The sequence below is a fragment of the Octodon degus genome, unplaced genomic scaffold (assembly GCF_000260255.1).
Source record: "Octodon degus isolate 3935 unplaced genomic scaffold, OctDeg1.0 scaffold00011, whole genome shotgun sequence".
NCBI classification, from domain to species: Eukaryota; Metazoa; Chordata; class Mammalia; order Rodentia; family Octodontidae; genus Octodon; species Octodon degus.
The window spans coordinates 13449380-13466934 of record NW_004524587.1 but is presented as its reverse complement, the minus strand read 5'-3'; the positions used below and the strand labels follow the sequence as shown (position 1 = coordinate 13466934).

At 46.2% G+C, this 17555-nt stretch overlaps 1 protein-coding gene across 2 annotated transcripts in view; it reads left to right on the top strand.

Moving 5' to 3' along the window:
- Positions 1-254: 254 nt before the first annotated feature.
- The window catches only part of Cdh3 (cadherin 3), a 52100-nt gene continuing 34799 nt past the window's right edge, over positions 255-17555 (top strand). For both annotated transcript variants that reach the window (XM_023709395.1, XM_023709394.1), the window contains exons 1-2: positions 255-907; positions 1115-1235. In XM_023709395.1, coding sequence (XP_023565163.1) covers positions 857-907; positions 1115-1235 — 172 coding nt within the window. In that variant the 5' untranslated portion in view covers positions 255-856. The remainder of the gene's footprint in view (positions 908-1114; positions 1236-17555) is intronic.

Here is a 17555-nt window from a genome sequence, read left to right as displayed (position 1 = left end):
TAGTTTTATCTCCCAGGAAGGGTGTGGGAGAGCTACTTTCAAAAGCAGAATTGTAGTATTTCAGAACAACAAAAACTGGTTAAAAATTGCTGTTATTTACACTTTATATCAAGTTGAGAAAATCTTATTGGGGGCGCTGGGGATTATGGGGCTCGTAACTAATACCCATTCCCCTATTACAAACTCTATGGCACTACTGTGGCTTCCAAACTTTGGCGCCTTCTCTCCTTGCCTCCATTTGTTCAAATGAGAAACGGAAATAACAATTCTCCAGCAAGTTGTATCAGAGTCTGTAACGAGGTCCCCGGGGATCCAAGGCCGGTGTGAATTTCCAAGTCCAGCTGGCCGGCCTGAGAGGTGGAGAGAGGCCGAGGGCAGCCTGCACGGTAGCTGGGTATACGGGACACACCTGGCCTCCACCACGACTCCGGACAGCAGACCGCCTCCAGGAGCAGGAACGGGAGGCCTGTTTGCACCCGGCTTCACATTTGTTCCCTTATCTCTCCTGCTGTAGCCGCTAGGCAAAGAAACCTGTGTCTTCGTGGGCTGCGGGAGGCTGGGAATGGGTTCTGCAACCCAGAACCTGTGAGACTAGTTCAGTCTGTGCCGGGAGCAACGCGGACCAGCAGCAGGAACCACCGAGGACTCGCTCTGCTAAGCCGAAGACTGCTACACCCCCGCCGCGGCCCCACCTGCGAGGGGCGGGCCTTGTAGCGCGGAGCCAATCAGCACCTGCCGGGGCTCACCTGGCCTCCTCCTCCCGGCTCCCGCGCATCGCTGTGCTCAAAGGGGCGCGCGGAGCTCAGCTTTGCGCAGGCCTTCCTTAGCAGCAGCTCTTTCACTTCGCTGTCCAGCCATGGGTTTCCTCCGTGCGCCCCTCGCGTCCTTCCTCCTCTTCCTCCACCAGGTACTCCTGTGCCCAGTCCTTACCTAGCCGGATCTGCTCCCTGGAGGGCGGGCGGGGTCCGCGCGTGGGGATGGCGTCGGGGACAGCATGGGGCTACAGTCCTTGGGGTCTGCGTGTTCCGGAGGCTCCGTAAGGACTCTCAAGGATGGGCTGTGGAGGGCCAGACAAATCAGTAACCCGCCTCCCTCTTGCCCCCTCGGGCCTCAGGCACAGGTTTGCTGGCTGCTGTGCGCCGCCTCTCAGCCTTGCGGGGCGGGCTTCGGGGAGACTGGAGTGACCTTGGAGACGAGAGCCGGAGAGGTGCAGCCCGGCCCAGCGCAGGAGGAAGGTAAGACCATCTCTTCTCCCTAGCCGACCCGGGTGGATCCGCTGTGCTGGGTCTGCATATGGTCCGTCAAGTAGTGGCCCGCGCGAGGAATGGCCAGGCATGTGCTGCCGGGGACTTTGGGCACCGTCTCGGGTCCCGGGAAGGCGCGGAAAGCACATCTCGGGCTGTGGTGGCCGTGAGTAGCAGACCGAGAAGTTTGGACATCGTAGCGCCCTCTGAAGTCCAGTCCCTCCTTGCCCCGCAGCCTCTGCTTGCCTTGACCCCTCCGTGTCCGGCTGCTAGGGGCCCCTCACCCAGCCCCAACGCCGAAAGCCGTCTCCGGTTAGCCCCAGCGGAGGAATGCGTGGTGCACATTCCTCTCCCAACCCCCGCGCAGGTGTGGGGATGAGCGGTGCCCCGGGCAGCCCCCTTCGCCTCTGTCGGGCCCCCTTTGTGAACCGTGCTTTGTGTCTCCGACTGACAGACCGGGTCTGTTTCTCCTCTCTGCGCTCCCCTCCCCTCTCCGCCCCCCTCCTTCCCCGGCGGCTGGAATGCACTCTTAACCCTGCTCTTCCCGGAGGGCCTGCACCCTTGCTGCCTGCAGATAGCTTGGCACACCTGGCCTGGGGCCATCTCGTTAGGGGGACACCCCTGTTCTCCAGAGTCTTGAGAGTGGGACGTTAACTTACTTGGGTGGTGGGTGGCGTCCCAAGCCTTCAAGCCTTGGGCTACAGAGAGGTTGAATGAGAGAGATCAAAGCACGTTTTTGATCTTCCAATTACTCATTTACCCACTTCAAGTTCAAAAACTTGCGAGTGTGTGTGTGTGTGGGGGGGCACTTTGGTGCAGAGAACCAGTGTGTCAGGAGACCCAAGCAGCTGTGGCTAGGAGAGGTCTCTTTCTTTCCAAGTGTAGAGGACAAGGGCAGTCCTACAAGGGATCAAACTCAAGTTCTGAAACGGGTGTAACTCGGGATCCTTGGGAGGGGTTCCAGAAAATTTGTGCATGCATTTTCCTGGGGAGATTATAGTTCACCTGCCTTTTAAAACATTTAAAGAACCGCTGCCACCTAGCATTTTTCTAGTGCTTCATCAACAAGTTCCTTATCCTAGGTAAGGTATAAATGCCCACAGCTTGAATATGGGGTTTCAATGCCTAGGGGACAGAATAGCTCTTCTTTGTTTCTCCAAAAGAGGATTGAGGGCCTCAAGTCTGTGGAAGCCTTTTTAAAAAATTCTTTTCTCAAATAACTCTGCAGATGGACAAAACAATTAACACCCAGGCAGAGCCAGGCTCCTTAAGTCCTTGGCTGTAGGGAACAGAGTAGAGGCATTAAGAAGCCATGCCTCATAAACTTTAAATTTTTGCACATGGGTTTATTACTGGCTGGCTAACAAACTGCAACTGAGCCAACCTGTAAAAATGTTCACTCCGGCTGGGCCCCAAATCCAATTCCGGCTCCCTGAGGAAGCTTTATTGCTAACCACACTGCCAAAACTTATACTTCTACTTTCCCTTTATCAAGTTCTCTGCTGTACTCTGATGAGAGTGGGCTGTGGTTTTGAGTGTTGTCTGTGCCTTATCTGTCTTACTGAAGTAAAAAAAAAAAAAAAAGCCAGCTTAGCTGTTACTTCACTAGGCTCTAGGTTGTTGGGGAGAAGCAGTGATCAGGTTTTCGATTTCATGGTTGAGTTGGTGAGTTCTTCCCGGTGACGTCAGGCATTTTAAACCTTTTGAGGAAATTCAGCTTTCTCGGATGTCTGGCGTATGGTTGGGAAAACAGTGAGTTTGTGCCAAGAACACACCTGGGTTATAAAACAAAGTATGGGTTAATCTGCTGGCTCACCCTGAGTCTCCCTGCAACCATGACTGGTTCTTAGAACAAGCTTTTGTGAAAAATCTGCTGCTTTGGTTTTTAAGTAGAAGCAAGTTTCTGGACCCAGTTGATGCCAGTAAGTTGAGAGTTCCCAAGCCACCAAGTGTGGCACTTGGGGCCTGTGGTCTCAGCTACACCAGAAGCTAAGGCAGGAGGATTGCTTAAACCCAGGCGTTCAGGGGCCAGGTTGAGCAGAATAATGAGACCCCTTTTAAAAATATATTTAAAAGTTCAAAATAAATGCATTGAAACTCCTAAACAAAACAATATGTGTCTTTTCCCTCTTGGTCTGCATTTGCTGATACATTTCTGCCTCCCACTTCAGCTTCCCATTTTCAAAAATTGGCCCCTGCAGCCTAGAGCCAGCCAGGTTGGAAGGGTTATCCTGTGGGCACATGTAAACTCTAAAATGTGGCCAAGCCGAACAGCAGTTTCCATACTTAGCAGAACAATTGGCCTTGTTGTTTGCCCCAGGGTTATGAATATTTCGATGCCTATGAAGTTGAGCTCAAAGAAATGATCCGATGTAATTAATGCCTTGTTTGTGCGAGCATCTTCCTCTTCAAAGCCCTTCTACAACTCTGAGCTTGAGTTTGCTTTATCCTCCCAACATTCTCTTGAAGCAGGTAAGGTAAATATTAAACAACCTGAGCTCTTAATCGCAGAGATGGAACTTCAGAAACCCTGTAGCCTACTCTTGCCAGAAGTTTTAAAGGTGGAGAAACTGAGGCACATCTGGGCTGAACAGCTCATAAACTTTGAGGCTAAAGGTCACTGGTACCTCCCCAGGAGATGTTTGCATGAATCACGACAATCTTGGGAAGGTTAGCCCATTTTACAAAAGAAACCCAAGTGCTTGTGACTGAAAGTCATTGTTATAGTGGCAAGATAGGATTTCAATGGACTTTCTGGCTCTTGGTTTCCCTGACTTTTTTTTTTAAAAACTGGGGATTGAATTGAATCCTTAGCTAACTACATCCAATGCCCTGTAAATATGTTTTACTTTTAATTTGAGACAGGGTCTTGCTAAGTTCTCTAGGCTGATCCTATTTGTAATCCTTCTACCTCAGCCTTCTGGACTACTGGGATTACAAATGTGTACCATCATACTTGGCTTCCCTGAAATTATTTGCTACCAGAAAGTAGGAGATGGAAGGAAAAAGTAGAAAGCTAGAACCCTGAACTATAACCACCCATAATGGTCTCGACCCCCAAGAATGCTTAGACATTTATTGTAAGGTTTTCCTAAAACAGGCCAGTAGACTACTGGCTCAGAAGTAGTCTCTATGGGTTCTAATGTGGGGCCCTTGATAGACCAGGAATGAGGTTAACCCTGGGGCAAGTAGAATAAGAATGTTCCCTGCAGTCTGAGGTCTACATCAAAGATTTAAGGATAATCTGGAGGAGGGAATTTGCATGATATCAGTGGAGTGATTAGAAATGAGTGGCCCAGGCTGTGGCTATAGTGTTGTTGTTGTAGAATGCTTATCTAGTAGGCCCAAGGCCCTGGGTTCAAAAACAAAAACCAACTGTGAATGACCCATCTTTTCTTAACAGCAAGTATTTGAGAGTCAATTTAATGACACTCAAAAAGATCCAGATTTCATCATGGCCTCTACTATAATCATTAGCATTGGTAAGAAACAATGAGTTAACTACAAAATGGTTATGTTTGCTGGGCATGGTGGTGCATGCCTGTAATCTCAACCACAAAATCTCAGTCACTTCGGGAAGCAGAGACAGAGGGCAAGTTGAAGGTCTAATGGGACCCCTGCAGTGGGCCCCCAATTTTCTGCAAGACATTATTGTGCATGGTGAGAAGAAAGACCAAGAGATGAAATGGCGGTGCAGTGGGGATCAGGGGTGACCAGCTGTTCACAGGAACAAAAGGCTAGAGGCAGCCAGAACCTTGGTATTTTTGGTTACGTTTATGTTGAGGAAAATGGTGAGGTTATCTGATGAATCAGGAAGCCGTGGTTTTATGCTAAGATCTTCTGTTGCTTGAGGGTGGTGGGGAGAGATGGCAGGTTAACAGAGTTTGTCCTTTCCCTAAGGTGAATTCCTTTTTTCATTGTTACTTTTTGTTCTCAAGAAACCAGGATGATGTGATCTTCCCCAGCTTGGGACTGTTGAGGTCTAAACTGTGACCAGAAGCTAGCTAGCTCAAAGAGTTGTTTCTGTATAACATAGCTGGCTTGAATAGTAGGCCTTGATAAGCTCTAATCACAGTTTAATTATGGAATTATTTTTCCCCAAAATTATTTCCAATGGCTCTCAACAGATAACCCCTTTGTGCTTATTTGTTTGTACAAGTTGAATCATGGTGACTGCAAAATTGTGGCTGCCATATCTTTAGGCGTTGTTTGCTTTGACTCCTCTGTGCCAGACTAAGAGAGCAAGGAGACATAATGCGGTGACGGTTAGCACTGTAATATATAAAACCAGAAATGAGGCTTGAGATAATGAAAGGGATTAAGTTGATGAAACACATCAGAAAATTCATTCCAGTTTTGAACCTGATCATTAAAATTAGCAGTCTGGGCTGGGTGTGGTGGGGAACGCCTGTTATCCCAACACTTGGGAGGCTGAGGCAGGAGGTCTGCTGGGAGTTCAAGGACAGCCTGGGCTGCTTAGTAAGTTCAAAGGCGCCCTGAACTACATTATGGGACCCTGTCTCAAAAAAGAAAAAAAAAATAGTCTGTTGGGACATAGATAAAATTTCCTTTTGGAGGTAATCAAGATTCATAGTTACAGTGCACCTACCTTATTAGAGGCCAGAGGAGCAGGGCATGATGGGAATAGTAGTGTGGCATTTAGAGCCCCCAGGACCTTCATCTTTAAAGTGTAGCCAGTGCTATAAAGTGGAGGCCTGTCCTTGCTATGTGTCTCTGACAATCCTGTTAAGTAGGTCTAGGATTACAGAGTGGAAGACCTGAGAGGAAACAACACATTTTGTGAATTCCCCCTTCCAGCATGGATAAAAGCCTGTAAAGATGGGCAGTGCACACTACACTGGTGCTGCAACTATTTCTTAGCGATCTTTTCAGTCTGAGGCTCTTGTTAGCATAAGGCCAGTTCTAGGCACTGTAGTAGCACTTTATGAATATTAACTCATTTAACCTTAACATGCCTGTAAGGAAGCCAGGTATGGTGGCACATTCCTGTCATTCCAGCACTCAGGAGACTGAGTATTATTTGAAGGGACTGGGAAGACAGCTCAGTGGCATAAGCTCCTGCCTGGCAAGCACAAGGTCCTGAGTTTGATTCTTGGTAACCACCCCCCAACAAAAAAAGTAAGACTGTTACTTGAGCCAGACAGAATATCTTAAGACCCTGTTTCAATAAGAACAAAAAATCACATAAACACGCAAAGATTTTTGTGTATTGTTCCTTAAATCGAGACATTCCGAATCATGGATCACTAGATCCAGTTGTAAGGTAAAGGAACAATGCAAAATCGAGTGACTTCATAATGGCACTTGTGGCTTTGCTGTAGCTGTAAACTTTCAATCTGATCTACCCAGAGAACAGTGTTCTCGAGCATACCTAATTAGGATTACCAGTTTAGCATCTATAGAATGTTGTATTCCCCTGGCTGTAATCACCCATCATAGTCCAATATTTAAGGGCCAGCAAGATAGCCCAGCAGAATAAGTACCTCCTTTGGCAAGCGCAGGGACCAGGATTCAATTCTGGTCCCGCATGCTGCGCTGTCCTCGCCCCGGGGGCGTGCTGAGCTGGCTACCGAGTCCTGGCACGGTGGTGCACGCCTGTAATCCCAGCACTGGGGAGGCTGAAAACAGGAGGACCACTATGAGTCCAAGCTACGTAGTGAGAGCCTGTACCAAATACATACAAATGGAAAAAAATGTACAGTTTGGACTGCATGGGCTAGAGACACTGTACCAGCGCACTCAACCCAATCCTGTGCATAACCCTTTGGGAAAAGCTCAAATTTCAGCATCTGGGCCAGCAAGGAAATGGGACAGTGATGCCGAGGCTCTGTTACATTTACTGGAAGCTGTACTCCAGGCAGGCACCCCATAATGATAACTGAATGAGAAGCTGACAATTGACCAAAATGGACGCAATGGTTGAGATCACAGTTAAAGCTTAAAAAGAAACTCTTATTTTAAATCATATCCCCATAAAGACATACATGAGGATCACGTACACAAAATGAGTACTTAGAAGTTTAAAGCTAGTTAGGACCAATTTTGTATCATTGGTGGTTTCTCTTTTTCCCACCTAAATACAACCTTGTTTAAAGGGTGATGCTAATTTCCAAATGGAGTACTGAATAGGGCCAGCATTTTTATTTATAACCAAATGGGAACAGGGGAGATTTAACCCCCGCCACCAAGCCGGATGATATTTTTCATTGGAAGGGACTGGGACTGTATGATCTGGAGGACATTTGCCCCCAGCTTCTACCTTTTCCCGCAAACATTCCACGTGGGGCCCAGTCTACAAGGGAAAGTAGAGCTTATCTTATTATCTTTCTGTCTTATTATCCACGTTTGTCTTTCTACAAGTTTTCCACTGGGCCGTGTGTCCTTCAGAGAAGCGAGGAAGGAATACATTGAATCAGCAAACAGGCCAGCCAAGTTTAAACTTATAATTTCCATAAAAAGTTATCAAACCCAGAGTAGGAACTACAGTCTCATCTTTTATCTAGGCCACCCAAGACTGAGATCTTACTGTAAAGCAAGGATGAGGAATGTTATCTATCAGAGAGAGACACACAGCTGTGTGAACAAAATGGGAAGTAAGGTTTATCAATGTTCGGTCCTCTATAAAGGTAATAATTTGAGATCCAGGCAAAACTCTCATCTCTGGAAGGGTTCTGTTTAGTGAATGAAAGATCTCTGAGGCCCGATCATCCAGGTAATGAATCTCAAAAGTGGGGAGTGTTAGGTGCGTAGGCCCAGTATCCTGGGCAGCCCTGTAGCAATCAGGGCCAACAAAATGTTATCTGGGGTGGGGGCCAAACTGCGGTGGTCGGTCAGATGGTGAATCTTGTGCACAGTCTTCTGGGTTGCTCCAGGTGATCAGTTGGGGGTACTTTTGACCCACTGGAGTTGAGCAAGTGTGTTGGTGTTTCTTGGTTTCAGTATTGCAAAATGCATCTGGCTGCCGGCTCCAGGTGTGTCTCAATGGTGGCCTTGGGGCCACTCACTGAGATGCTGGCTTTAGAAGTCTTTCAGAAAGGCCACATCGCCGTGGTTGTGTGTCTCCCCGTGTGCTCCACGGTTGCACGTGTCAGGATGGATGGCGGCCACAGCAGTTCTCCCTTATTTGTGGAAATAAAAACAAGCCCCGCCCCATGTTCTCAAGCATGGCAGGACCATTCCTTGGACTTCTCTGAAGATTGCACCACAGGACTTGGGGCCCACTAAAGAATGTTGTCCATAAAGCACCATTCCTGCGTACATGTGTGTGATAAGGATCGAGAAGCTGGGTTTTATTTTTTTATTTTTTAAATTTAATTTAATTTTATTTTGAAGAGTAAAAACAAAAGCAAAAATAAATAGCAGAAACAGGGTAACATACAACAATATATATGTTACAAATTTTCAAAAGAAGAACAGTTAATTAACAATGGTTGCTATATTATCTATTTTATCATTGAATCTGTTGCTCAGATTAACAGATACAGTGACGTGCTTTCATTAAACCTTAATTTTTTTCTTGTCTTTTTAACTTTAAAAAATTATTTTAAAGAGAGTATAGTAATAATTGATAAGACATTAGAAACATACACATTTAGAAGATCAAGATGAGAGGTATTCAAGGGGCCGGGGAGATGGCTCAGTAGAATAAGCACTTGCCTGTCAAGCGCAAGGGTCTGAGTTCAATCGCCAGTTCTTCCAAAAAAAAAAAAAAAAAGATGAGAGGTATTCAACCATGGTTTTTGTATTACACATTGCTGTCCTGGATGTAGCTGCTTAGATTGCAGAATATCAGCATACATAGATAGTCAGGGTGAAAATTCTATTTTTTTTTCCTTGAATTTTGTTATTGGTACATTTTATATATACATAGTGATAGCATTCATCATAGGGGAGAGAAGCTGGGTTTTAAAAATTTAAAAATGTAAGTTAACAAATCTAATTGCATTTGGAAGGGGACATCTGGATTCCCTCTTTTTATCAATTGTTTTAGGATTAAATGAGTTCTTCCTATTATGGTTTGGCCTTGAGGATCATAGGGGTCAATCTGCTAATATAAGCAGGTCCAGTGTGCTGATAAACAATGCTGTTGTACATGATGGCCCTTTTCATCCTTTGTAATCTGAGAAACAGTATTACAGCAGGAGCAATGAGCTTAATTATTATAATTTTATCGGGATATCAAGTACTTTGAAATATAAAATATAACCAGAGTACTGTTATTTTGTATCAGCTGTGGCTGTTTTGGTAGCTAACTCTGTAGAATATTAACAGATAATACACAGATATAGAGAAAACTTGATCAAGAGCCACACACTTTATTTTTTTAAACTTTTTTCTTTCTTTCTTTTTTTTTTTTTTTTTTGCAGAACCAGGGATTGAACTCAGGCCCTTGTACTTGTCAGGGAAGCGCTTATTCCACTGAGCCATCTCCCCGGCCCTTTTTTTTCCCCCACTGCCACATACTCTTTAGTATGACAATCATAACATTTTTTTAAAGGACAGGGTTGTTTGTTTGTTTGTTTGTTTGTTTTATATGTAGTTAGTACAGGGTCTCACTACACAGATCATACTCATAGTGATTCTCCTGTTTTCAGCCTCCCAAGCACTGGGATTACAGGTTCACACCACCACGCCCAGTCCCAGTTGCATCTAAGTGCATCCCAGGGGCTGGGCTGGCATAGCACACTGGGGCATCGAATTCTGGTCCCCGCCTCTGCCTAAGCAAGCACTTTAATTGTTAAGCTATTCGGCTAGCCCTACATTTTTTTTTTTTTTAAATAACATGCTTAAGTGTTCATTTTAGTACAGAACAGAGTGACAAGTAACACTTTTTTTTTTTTTTTTTTTAATGAGCTTAGTACAGGGTTTACAGGATCTCACTACACAGATCAAACTGCTAGTGATCCTCCTGTTTTCAGCCTCCCAAGCGCTGGAATTATGCCACTGTGCCCATCTCAACACATACTAATTTTTCAAAGGTATTATTTGACTGCTAATCTCATGTTGGTTTTAACATATAAGTAGCTGGAGAAAGGCAGATATCTGAGTTTAAAAGAAAAGGCTTATCATTATAAACAATCCTGGTTTTATACCTTAGAAGAGTTGTACAACCAAAAGGTGTGAATAATTTCAGTATACCATGAAGTTAGCAATAATATCACAGCTATATGGAAATCTTTATCTCTTAATATTGTACCAGGGGCATCTTTTATTGAGACTTTGTTTTATCCACAGAAAACTTAACCTTTAGATGATGACCAATGTAAATATATCTGAACAATATGTTAAGCAACATTTTGAGAGGTGTATCTGGTTTCCTAAAGTAGTTAGACTGGAATCATTTTTATTCTTTTTTTTTTTTTTTTAATCAATGCCTTACGTTTGTATCTTATTTTTTCTTAGGAGTTGTGGCAATGGGCTGGGCTGGCCAAATAGCTCAGTGGATTAAAGCCCCTGCTTAGGCAGACTGAGAGGCCTGGAGTTCCCGTGGCCTGCCATACAGGCCCTACCCCCTGGGGCAAACTGAGATGGCGATTGAGACTGGGCATGGTGGCATGGGCCTGTAATTCCAGGGCTTGGGAGGCTATAAAGAAGAGGATCACTTATGAGTACTATCTACACAGTGAGACCCTGTAGACCCTGTCCTGAATAAAACAAAAAAAAGTTGTTGGCAAGCCTGCACCCTCTTCCTTCACTGACCTCCTGCTGTGTCACCTCTACACCTTCTGTCACCTACCCAGACCTTCTAACAGCACTTGAAGGATCCTCTCTGTAGGACTGAACATAGTTTGGGCTACCATTAACCCCAGAAGTCCTGTTGTCAGTTGCTGAACTTCGCGTTCCTCATGTCTCAGCCTCTCCAAGCTGGGACTACAGGCGGGGTTTGTGTTGGCCTGTTGCAGCTTCCTTATTTTCTCTGGCAGAGATACCATGTCACTGCTAATGCCTCTTTTGCTGCCACCCCCGAGACAACCGTGCCACCATCCTGGGCACACTGTAAACCTCTAAAAACTCTGGACAATGGAGCCAAGGAGTTTCTCTATAAGCCTCCCCCGGCTCTGGGTCTCACCCAGGAGCTGGTGGTGCAGTGGGCAGTGTTTCTTTACATTGTTTTCCCCTTTTATCCTGTTCTAAAACAAACTTTGAGAATGCAAGTACTTAATGGACCTAGAACAGATTTTACCAAGCTCCACGCTGAGAAGCGCTGCTGGAGCACTGCCCAAGCAGCAGCATGACAGTCCCAGTAAATCCACCAAGCAGTGAGAGCCCAGCAGGTTCAGGTCATGTTGGGTGCCTGTTATTGGGAACCCCTACAGTGAGTCCCCAATTTCCTGCAAGGTGTTATGGTGCACAGGGAAAGAAAGAAGGAGAGACAAAAAGGTAGTGCCAGGGAGATATGGGACCGCGGGGTGTTCTGGCAACAAAAGGCCCCGAGGCAGCCAGAAGCTGGGTATTCACTGATCACATTTACCTAGAGGGGATTATGGGATAACTCTGAGGGAAGCTGTAGTCTTATGCTAATGAGGCTCTGTTACATGAGGGTGAGGGGTGACTCAGCAGGTTAAGGAATTGGTCCTTTCCTCCAGGTGAATCCCTCCCACCCCTTTTACTACTACTTAGGTCTCGAGGAACCAGGATGTCTTCAGGGGATGTAATCTTGCCCGCCCTGCCATAGAACCATTGAGGCCTAAGCTGCGACTGGAGGCACGAGGGGTTATGTTTGGTGTAAAAAGTGCTTGCTGTTTGGAGCCCCTATTCCGGACCTGAGCTTTTATATTCCATTCTTTTTTGTATATTCTATGAATTTAGCGTCTGTGTGCATCAGGCACTGTTTTGTAACTGCAGCTGAAGCAGTGAATAATGCAAAATCCCTGGCCCTGGCCAGCTTATAGGCTATAGTGTTATTTTTTCTGTGTATTGGTGCCTTACAAAGTGGGTGGTGATAACTTCTCCTTAGCTGTAAAATGAAGTCACTGGGGCAAATCCTGTGTAAGACCATGATTTAAATCCAGGTTGGCTGCCTCTGTGGGCTAGGAGGATTCTGTAGTGCCCCATAAATCTGCCTCTGAGAAATAAGTGCTGGGAACTGGGATTTGAGCCCAGGCTGCTGCCTTCCTGGCAAGCAGCAGGACAGGGCTGGTTACAGGAGACTGTTCCGCATCACTGCCGATTGTACCAGGGGAGCAAGTCTCAAGCCTCTAGTCTCCCCATCTCCTAACAGGGTGCTTGCTCTGTTCCTAGGTTACCAGTACAGGATGTCCTCATTTCCCTGCTGTGTAAGGATGGCATCGCTATGACAAGTGCTGTGTTCCTAGGGCCAGAGGGTGAGGGAGGGAAGGGCCTCCCTCCCCGGTATCAATGGAGGCCTTGGTCCTGAGGCCTAACAGTCCCTATTCAAAAACTTGCTGTTAATGAATAATGTCTGTTAAGAAAATATCCAAGTGATAAGCTTGATGGCATCCCAAAGCTGAAACAGGCATGTGCCTAGCACAGGGATCAAGAAATAGCATTACAGGGGCCAAGGAGATGGCTCAGTGGAATAAGCGCTTCCCTGGCAAATGCAAGGGCCTGAGTTCAGTCCCCGGTTGCACCAAAAATAAAGTTGGGGATATAGCTAAGTGCAAAGACCTTGAGTTTAATCCTCGGTACCAAAAAGTAAAGGAAGCATTGTTGTGCCACAGATGGCCCTTCCTTCCTAAGATAATCCTCAAGATAACCACCATTCTGGTTTCCTTCCTTTCTCTTTCTTTCTTTCTTTCTTTCTTTCTTTCTTTCTTTCTTTCTTTCTTTCTTTCTTCTGTCTTTTTTGGAAGAACTGGGGATTGAACTCAGGCCTTTGCACTTACCAGGCAAGCGCTTATTCTGTGGAGCCATCTCCCCGGCCCTCTGATACCACAGATTAATTTTCCTCTATTTGTGCATTATGTAAGAACAGTACAGTAAGTCCTCTTGGATCTGGCTTTTTTTGTTTTTAAATCTGGCTTCTTTGACTGCACATTGTGAAATTCTTAACATAACTTGGGACATAGTTGTACTTGATGCTCTTTGTGTATGGTGTTCTGTTCCATGACCACCCACAGTTCTACTATTGATGGATGTTTGAGTAGTTTCTAGTTTTGGGCTGTTACTAATAATATCCTGTGAACCTTTTTAGAATGGTGCTGGGGATCGAACCCAGAGCCTTGTCCATGCTAGGCAGGCCCTGTACCTCTATGCTGCATCCCCAGCCCCCCATGAACATTTTTGTGCAGGTCTTCTGGTGAACCTGTGTACCTAAATTGCTGGCTTAATTTAAGAATTATAGGAGCCAGGGAGATGGCTCAGAGGAATAAGTGCTTTCCTGGCAAGCACAAGGGTCCCTGGTTCTGAAAAAAAAAAAAAAAAGAATTATTGGAGGCCTAGAGTTCTGTGGTCCTGAACAGAGGTGTTAGCCTTTCCCTGCCCTGAAGAAGTTGGATCTCCTGGATTCTCCCACTCCACCAGTCTTCTTACAAGGCCCACTGACGACTCTTTTTTTTTTTTTTTTTTTTTTTTTAACGTACTTGGTTGTTGCAGGGTCTCACTCACTGCGCAGTTTGGACTTACGGTGCTCCTCTTGCTTTCAGCCTCCTCAGTGCTTGTACATTTGGTGCTGGGGATTGAACCTTGGTCCCTGTACATGCCTAAGCTTGCCTAAGCAGGCACTTTAGTCTACTGAGCTATCTCACCAGCCCCGAGACCCACTGACTCTTGTTTCTCATCTGGCCAAGACAGCAGCTCTTTGTTATGTACTCGGTCTTTTATCTTTGAGATAGCTTCCTGTTATTTGCTCTTAAGCTAATTCTTACTTCATTACTCCAAAGTAGGCAGGAAATCGGGAAAGTCTGTGAGTTTCATGGGTGAGAGCCTCTTATTGGGTGGAGATCTGTATCCTGGCCAACGTGGGCAAGGACAGCAGCTTATTAGGCCAATGTGGTCAAATCCAGCTCCTCTCTTAGTCATGATAGAAGCAGTAAGGTAGCTGGGATCCAGAGCCAACTTGAAATGGACATTCAGCTAGTAAATGTCAGGGCATCTTTAGGTGTTAGAAGTACAGAGATAAGCAGGGCCCCACAGCACCTTGACCTCATGGAGCTCCCAGTTAGATTAGGGCAATTTTAATAGGGAATCCTCCATTCAACAGCTATTTATTGAGCACCTACTAAGTGCCAGGTACTGTCCATTGAAGCCTTATAAAGGCTACTTATATGCTAACGGAGAGTCAGACAAAATACTGTATGTACGTGCTCTGTGAGTGTGTGTGGGGGGGGACAAGATGAGAAGGGAGTTGTATAGGATCACCTAGGAAATATTGGTGACATGTTCTTGGAAGGACCAGCAGGAAATGACAGGGGCTGATGAAGAATGAGGCAGAGGATTGGAGCGTGAAAAGTGGCAGGAATGTTTTGGCAGGAGAACAGCACAGCAGGTTCCAGGAACTTAAATGCATTTAATCCAACCGGATGGGGGAGTATGTAGTGGAGACAGCCAAATGCGCTGCAGCTTGGAGCAGCAAGGCAAGCTCTAGGAAAGGCAGGAGAGAGCTGCAGTCCTTGGGGTAGCCCAGGGAAAGCTAGTGTTCTGGTATCTGAGCCAGAACCCTGGTCCCCACCACCACCATCCCCTCTGGAGTTCCCTCCCTTGACATTTCTGGGGCTGGAGGACATTGTCTGCCTACATTGACCCACCTACTCTATTTCAGGTAGTTACCCAGCACTGCCAACACAGGCAGCAGGGCTGGCTCAGAAAAGTTTATAAAATACCACCCAAAGTACCATTTATTGAGCACTTACTGCATTCCAGAATCACACTGTGTACTTTATGTAATAAGCCCCTTTAATCCTCCTAAAAGCTCCATCGGGTAGGTTGAATTGGCTGCATTTAGTTGGATTGGAAACCTAGGCTTGTAATTTTGTGATTTATCCAAGGTCACCCAGCTAGTAAGTTGTAGAGTCAGGCTTTCAATCCAGGTCTGACTGCCCAGTGTGAGGTACCAACCCTCTGCACTGGAGGAGGAAAGGATCCAGTCTGCTGGCTGTAGCTGAATTAGTTAACTTCTGATCCAAAAGCTTTGAATTCCTGTTCCCTCCCCAGGCCTCTGTTAATCCCCAGGAGCAGAGGGTGTGTGTGTGTGTGTGTGTGTGTGTGTGTGTGTGTGTGTGTGACTTCTGTCCAGTCAGCTCTGGCTCATTTTAGGATGGGAGGAACTCAGATACCAGGCCTGATAGCACTGACACTGACGGCTCACAGCAGAGGAGCTGCTTTTGCTGTCTGTATTCTGCCCCTCCTCTCCCCTCCCCGTTCCACTCAGGCCTGGCTCGAGGTGGAGAAGCGGGTAGACTCCATCCCTCACCCCTTTCTCAACCAAATCCTACGCCCAGGGCCTGGGTCCCTATACCTTAGGGTTATCTGGTCTGCAGACACCGCTAGCTGTGGAAGCCCCTGCAGGCTGCAGCTGCCTTGGTCCTAACTGATCTGTAGAGCACCCCAAAGGGCGTCCTCCCAGAAATCAAGCACAACAATCAGCTTCCTTTCTCCCTTGACCCCTTCTTTGGACTCCTAACTCTGGCCCTGTTGCTGTCTGACATCTGGGAGAGGGCTCAGAGCCAGCCCTACACAGCAGGAGCTTGAGAGGCTACTTCAGGGAAGAACTGGTTTCCCCTAGGACTCTGGCGTCTCTGGGGTTGAACCAGCAGATGGGGGCTCAGAAGGTACAGCCTCTCCTTTCTCCCCTCTATCTCAGTAACTGCACTTTTACTCATTTCAGACTGCATTAGATGAGTTTGAAGTTGTCTGTTACTAAGAAACCTTGTGTTGTATACTTGGGGAAGCAGAAGGTTTATTTTGCCCAGGGAGTCTGACCTTAGGATCTCACATTCACTGGAGGAAGTCTTTGATCCTCCTGCAGTTGTGTATAAGAAGATTCCTCCTTCAAATTTGAAGACCATAGTACATTCCCCAACCCCAGTCATGTTACAGAGTAGCAAGAATTACTGGCCATAGAAACGGCCCCCACGGGGGACCTTTCAGAAACTCTTTAGACTCTTGGGAAACTAGGAGCAGCGCCAGTGTGTGTCTGGGCACTGGCACAGGGAAAGAGGATTCTAGTCCTGGCTTCTCACCCCAGACTGGTGCTGGGGACAGTTAGAGGACCCCGTGGAAGAATGTGCGCCCCCCCCCCCAAGCCTCATCCTGTGGGTCCTATTCAGGCTGGCTGCTGGTGAGCTGTCTTTGCCCAGCGAGCCCCATCTTGTCCTAGCTTCAGGCAGAGAGAAGGTAGCTACTTACAGGCCTCCCTGCACAAGCTGGTACAGGACGCCAGGCCCACACCTCGCCCTCCCTGTGGAGTCCGACAGCTGGGGCTTCCCACTGAGCCACCAGACCTGCTATTTTCTCATCTTCTATGGTCTTTTTCCCTTGCAGAATTCTCTTGCATTCCTCGGCTGAAACTCAGCTCCACACCCTCCAGCCAGACTGTAGTCTTGAGTCAATAGTTTGCATGTTTGACTGGTTGAAATTGTCTGAGGAGCTTTTTATTATTTTTTTTTATCACTCCACCCACATACATCCTATTTTATATTATTTATGTAGGGCTGGTTTGCTGGTTTGTTGGGATTTTAAATTAATACCATGGATGTATTTTCTGTAAAGACAAACTTTGCAGTAGAATGTGGGGCACTTCCTATGTGACAGGTATAGTTCTCAACATTTTACCTGTATTAACTCAATCCTCAAATATCCTTGGAGGGAAGTGCTGTTATTATCCCATTTGACAGATGGATAAATTAAGAAGAGACTGAGTAATTCCCTCAAGATGGCACAGATAAATAGTATTTTATGTATTGGTTTCAAATACAGCTTAAAGGGCTGGGGAGATAACTCAGTTGAATAAGCACTTGCCTGGCAAGCTCAAGGGCCTGAGTTCAATCCCCAGCTCTGACAAAAAAAAAAAAAAAAAAAAAATCAAATACAGCTTAAAGCCAGGCATGGTGGTGCACCCCTGTAATCCCAGCACTCTGGAGGATGAGGCAGGGGGATCACTTCACATTTGAGACCAGCCTGGGCTACAAAGTGAGTTAAAGGCCATCCTGAACTGTATAGCAAGACGCTATCTCAAAAAGCTCCCCTGTACCCCTATAGCTTGAATCCACCAAGTCTTCTCTTGTGTCAGTAGAACCAAATGGAAATAAAAGACTGCACAGTTCTCTTTCCCTATTCTGTTTCCTATAGACAAATAGACTTAGTGTTACTATGATTTTTTTTTTTTTTTTT